Source organism: Apteryx rowi, unplaced genomic scaffold (assembly GCF_003343035.1).
Source record: "Apteryx rowi isolate R43461 unplaced genomic scaffold, aptRow1 scaffold_1259, whole genome shotgun sequence".
Lineage (NCBI taxonomy): Eukaryota > Metazoa > Chordata > Aves > Apterygiformes > Apterygidae > Apteryx > Apteryx rowi.
This window is the reverse complement of record NW_020447485.1, coordinates 24,492-31,105: the sequence shown is the minus strand read 5'-3', so window position 1 is coordinate 31,105 and position 6,614 is coordinate 24,492. Positions and strand designations below refer to the sequence as shown.

The 6,614-nt window shown below is 72.8% G+C and overlaps 1 protein-coding gene across 1 annotated transcript in view; it reads right to left on the bottom strand.

Annotated features, from left to right (window-relative positions):
- Positions 1–3,785: 3,785 nt before the first annotated feature.
- Positions 3,786–6,614, bottom strand: part of SERTAD1 (SERTA domain containing 1) — a 3,238-nt gene continuing 409 nt past the window's right edge. The window contains exon 2 of the mRNA XM_026055758.1: positions 3,786–5,256. Within this exon, the coding sequence (XP_025911543.1) occupies positions 4,491–5,252 (762 nt within the window). The 5' untranslated portion in view covers positions 5,253–5,256 and the 3' untranslated portion in view covers positions 3,786–4,490. The remainder of the gene's footprint in view (positions 5,257–6,614) is intronic.

Sequence of the window (6,614 nt, the reverse complement as noted above, 5' to 3'; positions counted from 1 at the left end):
CCCCAGCACTGCCAGGCACCTGCCTTTGCGCTTTGCAATGCAGCCAGATGCACCCCAGCCCCCAGTGCCACCCTCCTCGCGAGGGTCCAGCCCCGAAGCCGCCGCGCTGCGGGAAGGGGGCCCGGTGTGCGGGGTGGCCGTGCCCGCGGCCCCCAGAGACGGGGTCCTTACCTCCGTCCGAGCCGCACTCCACTCTCTGCCGTGCCCCAGCCCAGTCCAGCGACCTGACGGTGAGGGTCGGTGGGGAAAAGGGTCCGGGGAGCGGGGCAGGGGGCCGCTAGCCCCACGCCRCGGGGGGCAGGCGCTCCCCGGCCATTGGCTGCGGGCGCAGGCACGGGTGCGCGTGGGACCCTGCGTGCGGGAGGGTGTCGCGGCCGGCCCTGGCAGGACGCCCGCCGGCCTGGCGCCCCGTCAAGAGCCGCTCGCCGTGCAGGAACTGGGCGGGCGGGAGGAGGCCGGGCCGGGGCACCRGCTCGCTGCCAGGGAGAAACTGCTGAGCGCAAACAGCCGGGGCCTGGAAACGGCCCCCCGGGCCTGCAAAGCAGGCGCCTCCCGGCCCAGCCACACTCCGGCACGTGCATGGCGAGCTGGGATCGGGGAGCAGCCCCCGGCAGGGGTGCACGGYGAGCCGGGATCAGGAAACATCCCTGCACATCGTCGCATGCCGAAGCCTCAGCACTGAGCCCCCAACCCTGCAGCGGGGACGTGCAGGGTGCAGGAGACACCTCCTCATCCCAGCGCTTGCAGGGCTGCGGAGGACTCGTGTGAGGTGGGGGGAACTGGGCTGGACTGGTCTGGGGTGGGGGGAACAGGGTGGATGGGTCTGGGCTGGGGGGAACTGGAGCGGAGCTCCCTGCTCTGCCACCGACCGCCCCGGTGGCCTTGGTCACCTCACCTCGCCCGCTCTGGCACTGAGCCCGGCCCCGCGCGCACGGCGCTGCACAGAGCGGAGCTGTGCCAGGGCCCCGCCGGGGCCGCACGGCTTTTGCTCTTGCACAAGCAGCCGTGCGAGGTGCCAGCCCCCGTTTAGGGGTGCCGGGGCCATGGTGGCCGGCGAGGGCTCTCCCGGGCTCTCCGTGCGCGGAGCGGCAGGAAGCGTGTGGGCTCAGCCGGTATTTTTAGCACTTTGGCGAAGAGGAAGCTCGAGCGTGGTCAGCCCTGCGGCGCGGGGAAAACCAGGCTCCAGGTCCCGCTCGGGGACCCTGGGGCCGCCTGCACCACCACTGCTGGGAAGGGTCAGGGCCAAGGGCAGCCCAGCGCAGCCGGGGGCTCCGGGTGGCAGATTCCTGGCCTTGTCCTGCGCTCGGGGCGTCGAGGGAGGAGATGGCTCCCTGCGCCAGCCGGCTCACCCGCATCTCCGTGCACCRGCCGGCTCGGCTGCAGCCCCGTGCGCTGGGCTTGCTTTTGTCTGCATGCACGGGGCTCGTTCGCGTCCCCTCGTGCACGGGGCTCATTCTTGTCCCCTGTTCATGGGGCTCAGTCGCGTCCCCAGCCGGAGCCCGGCTGCCCCCAGCCCCTCTGCACTGGTGCAGGAATTATCCCTTGGACATTTCCCGCAGGGCTGAAAACTGGAGCCTCCCTGCACGGGCTGGGGTGCAGYGGCCGCGCGTGCCTCGCGCCCCTGCCCGCTCCGGGCCAGGGGGACACGGACGCTGCCCGGCCGCCCCGGCGAAGGCAGGAGCGGAGCGGAGCTGATTTTGCACCGCGGCCCCGGGAAGCTCGTCCCGTCCCGTCCCAGGGAGCCCGGTGACGTGGCCGGAGGGAGAGGTCGAGCCCTGGGAGGGGACATGGTCGCGGTGCTGTAAACACAGGACATCCTGCTCACCGCCAGCGTCYGCCGGCAGACGGCCGGGTGCAGGCCCCTTCCGGCACGAGGACGCCAGGAGCCGGACGGAGCTCGGAGCAGCCCCAGGACCCGCGTGGGACCCCCGGGACCAGCCAGCTCAATGCAAAACGTGGAGTCCAGGGCGTCCGGGGAAGGAGGCGCGAGCGCGGGAGACAGGACGCCTGGGTCCCCGGAGCCTGGAAATGTGATTAGTCTGCCATTCCCGCAACTGGGGGGGGGGGAGGGGGCCGGAGCGCCGGGGAAAAGGCGCAAGGCGAGCACAAAACCACCTCTCGGAGGCAAGTGCCTGGGCGCGAGGGCTCGCGCGCGGCCCTGGCGCACACAGGGCCCTTGAGCGCTGCAGAAAGCGGCGATTCATCCCCGGGCGCCGCRGCGGCGCGTGGGCTGGGCAGGGAATTCGGGAGCAGGCGTGGGCCCAGCCGGCCCGGCGCCCGGCCCGCGGGAGCGCGCACACGTGCAGCGAGCTGGCGTCAGGCCTCTGCCGCGCGCAGGACCCCCCCGAGCGCCCCGGAGCGGAGCCGCACACTGACCTGCCCAGAGCAGCTCCCGCCRGCCCCGTGCCGAGACCCCGGTCCGACCCGGAGCCGCTTCCCCCCCCAGCCCCTCCCAGCCCYGCTGCACCCGCTGCTAATCACCTCCTCTGCTAATTGCATCCTCGTCAGCAGCCCAGCTGAGCCCTGGGAGATCCCGGGGGCGGCCGGCTGGGACACGTCCCCGTCCCCGCTGGGGAGCCCTGAAGGGGTCCCGCTGGGCACCCGGGGGTCCTGCACCCCCAAACGGGGCTGAGCATGTGGGGGTCCTGCATGGCTCCAAATGGGGCTGTGCCTGGGGGTCCTGCACCCCCAAAYGGGGCTGAGCATGTGGGGGTCCTGCATGGCTCCAAATGGGGCTGTGCCTGGGGGTCCTGCACCCCCAAATGGGGCTGAGCATGTGGGGGTCCTGCATGGCTCCAAATGGGGCTGTGCCTGGGGGTCCTGCATGACCCCAAACGGGGCTGTGCCTGGGGGTCCTGCACCCCCAAATGGAGTTGGACACCCAGGGGTCCGGCACGGTCCTGTGCCGAGGGGTCCCGCAGGGCTCGAGACACCCCGAGCGGCGGTGGCGGCTCCAGGGTGGCGGCTCCGGAGCCGCTCCGGGCGCGGGCGGGTGCCGGCGGCCACGGTGCCATCATTCCTCGGGGCTGTGTCACTTCCTCCCCGGCTGCGCTCCGGCTGCTGGCGCCGGGCCCGGGGCCCGCAGCCGCCCCTTGCCGCCCGGCCCGGCCCGGCACCTCTTGTGCCCCAGCCCAGCCCAGCCCGGCCGCGGCTCCGGGGCCGGCTTCCGCCTTCCCCTTCCCATTCCCAAGCTTGGCCGGAGCGGCGCGGACGCTGCCGGTGCAAAGCACCGTGCCGGCAGGCTGCCGAGCCGGGGCCGGACTCTGCCCCGYGGCCGGGATGGCCAGCTCCCTGTGGGGCAGCGTCGTGGGGCCTGCACGGCTGTGGGGCAGCCATGGGGCGGCCGTGGGGCAGAGCGGCAGCGAGGCGGCTGACTCAGCACCAGGAAGCCGGGCTCGGCTCCGCGGGCTGCCGTCGGCCTGAATCACTTCCCGTCCCGCTGCCACCAGGCCGGGGCTGAGCCTGCAGAGCCCCGGTGCCCATCCGCGTCCCCCCCGTGGGCAGGGGGCCCRGGCGTCCGGGGGCAGAACCCCCCGCGCAGGGACGGGGACGGCGCTGCAGGTGCGGGATCAGGCTGTGCAACGGCATGTCCCTGCATCCCATGGCACGTTCCTGCATCCCACGGTACGTCCCTGCATCCCGCAGGACATCCCTGCATCCCGTGGCACATCCCCGCATCCCATGGCACATCCCCGCATCCCATGGCACATCCCCGCATCTGGATGCAGCCAGGGACCAGGACACGGGGAGGCCGCGGCAGTGCACAGACGCAGGAGGCAGCCCAGCACGGTTCCGGTATATATTATCCTTGTTTCCAAGCAGTGCAGTTCACGGCAGCGTGCCCGGAGCTCCGGAGACGCCGGCCCCAGCTGCTGGGCCCTGAGCCCCAGCCAAYGTCCCCGCGGGGTCCCCAAGGCAGCTGTGGGTCCCAAACCGTTGCCCTGGGCAGGGGTGACGGTGCCCCCTGTGTCCGCTTGCTTTATAACCGTCCCYGGCTCCGGCATCGCCGGCAGCTCCTGCAGCCCCGCGCCCATGAGGAGCTCGGCACCGCGCGGAGCAGCCCAGCACCGCGCAGGGAGCCCAGCGCCAGAGCCCGGCACTGCATGGAGCCCAGCACCATGCAGAGCAGCCCGGCATGGCATGGAGCAGCCTGGCACCAGAGCCCGGCACTGCACGGAGCAGCCTGGCACTGCACGGAGCCCAGCACCACGTGCAGCAGCCCAGCACCGCACGGAGCAGCCTGGCACCACGTGCAGCAGCCCCCAGCCTCTCCGCAGCATCCCAGGGCTGCAGCCGGGGGTCCCGGCCCCCCGGGGGGAGGCGGCAGGATCGGAGCCCCGGCTCCGCGGCAGCGCAGCGCGCCGGGCCGGGGCCGTGCACGGTGCATCGTCCCGGTGTGCGCTGGCCGTGCGCTGCCGCGCGGCCCAGACAAAAATCCAGAATAAGTTAAAACGGCGGCTCGCCAAGGCGCCTCGGGGCGCCGGGGCCCCTCAGAGCGCGTGGGTGCCCACCAGCACGTCCATCAGGTAGTCCAAGTCGTCCATGTCCAGCCGGCCCCCATCCTCGCCCTCCTCGTCCGCCCCRGAGAAGGCTTTGAAGCCGGCCAGGCTGGTGGGGGACCAGACGTCGCAGTCGTACATGGAGGTGTCRATGTCCTCGAAGATGCCCTCCAGGCTGTCCTCCAGCAGCGAGCCGCTGGAGCCGAGCAGCTCCAGGGAGCCGAAGAAGGGGTGCGGGGGCCGTGCGGCGTCCGGCCGGCCCCCCGGCTCCGGCGCCCCGTCCCGCAGCCCCGCCGGCACCTCGTCCTCGGGCTGCGCGGGCCCTGGGGTGCCGCTGCCGCCGCCGAGCACCTCCGCGCCCTCCAGYGCGCCCGAGAGCGGAGCGTCCCAGCTGGAGAGCAGCAGCTCGTCCTCGGGCGCCGGGAGCCGGTTGCCGCCGTCCCTGCAGTCCGGAGCGGAGGCGGCGCCGGGGCCGGCCGGGGGCTCGGGGCCGGCAGGGGGGCAGCCGGGGGGCAGCGGCCCCTCGGCCTCCACCGGCATCTGGTCCTGGATGCGCCGGAGGGTGTTGGCCACCAGGACGAGGTAGCGCAGGTTGGGCTCCACGTGCCGCAGGCTCTGGTGCAGCTTCAGCATGGAGATGTTGAAGAGGGAGTCGGAGGGGGCGGCGGGGGCCGGGGCCGCCCCGGCGGCGGGTGCCGCCGGCTCCTCGGCCTCCATCTCGCCATGCTTCCGCTTCACGCCCTTGGCCAGCATGGATCTGCGGGAGCAAGGGGGCCGGGGGTGAGCGCGGCCGGCCTGGACGCCTGGGCCCCCGGGAGGGCTCGGCGGCGGGGCGGCATGGCCGGGGCGGAGGGACGCTCGCGGCGGGGCGGCCCCCCGGCCGTGCCGGGTGGCACGAGGGTGTTTTTCGGTGGCGGAGCTGCGGGGACGGCGCTCTGCGCTGCACGCACCGGCAGTTGTCTTGGTGACACCACCCCCTCTGTGCGCACGTTAGTCACTACGAGCCGTTTCGGCAGCGCTGCCTGCAGCGGGGAGCTGGCTCGGGCCGGCCCCTGGAGGGGGCCCAGGCGTCCTGGCCCGCCTCTGCCCCAGGCAGGGACCCCCCAGCTCCGGGGGTGACCATCACTGTGGCACCGAGCATCCTGCCACCGGCACTGAGCCCGGCCCCACGTGTCCCTTCAGGGGTCCCCAGCGGGGACGTGTCCCAGGTTGCCACCGGCCAGAGAAGCCCGAAGGGCCCTGGTGCAGCCCCCCGGGGTGCTGCTGCCTCCCAAAAGCTCCCCCGGGCACAGGGGGGGTCTCCGTAGGATGGCACCTTCGCTCCTGCCCCCCAGCTGAGCACCTGGGGGGAGCATGGCACCCGCTCCGAGCCCTCGGCCTTCACCCCGGTGCCGGCTCTTGGAAAGGGGCAGCTCAGCTGGCTGGGCACCCCCCGCCTCGCACCCCCCCTGCAAACCGGGGATGCCCCGGGAAACAGGGGCGACTCCTGCAAACTGGGGATTCCCCCCCCCATGCAGACCAGGGATCCCTACGGCAAACTGGGGACCCTTGCCATGCAAACTGGGGACAACCCCCATGCAAACTGGGGACCCCTAAGGCAAACTGGGGACCCCCTGCCATGCAACCTGGGGATTCCCCCTAATGCAAACTGGGGACCCCTAGGGCAAACTGGGGACCCCCTGCCATGCAACCTGGGGATTCCCCCTCATGCAAACTGGGGACCCCTACAGCAAACTGGGGACAACCTCCATGCAAACTGGGGACCCCTACAGCAAACTGGGAACAACCCCCATGCAAACGGGGGAACCCCTGCCATGCAACCTGGGGATTCCCCCCTCCCCTTGCAGACCTCGGACCCCTAGAGTGAACCAGAGACAACCCCCTGCAAACCGGGGATCCCCTCTCAGGCACCCCGGGGACCCCTGCACGTGCCAGGGAAAGCCCCCCCGTTTGCAGCCCGGGGATTCCCCCTTGCAAACGTGGGACCCCCCCCCGCCAACCGGGGACCCTCTCCCTTGCAAAACGCGGGCACCGCCGCTTGCAAAGGGTCCCTCGCCCCACGCGAGCCCGGGGGCGCCCCCCCGCCGCTCCCGTACCACCGCACGGGGAAGCCCG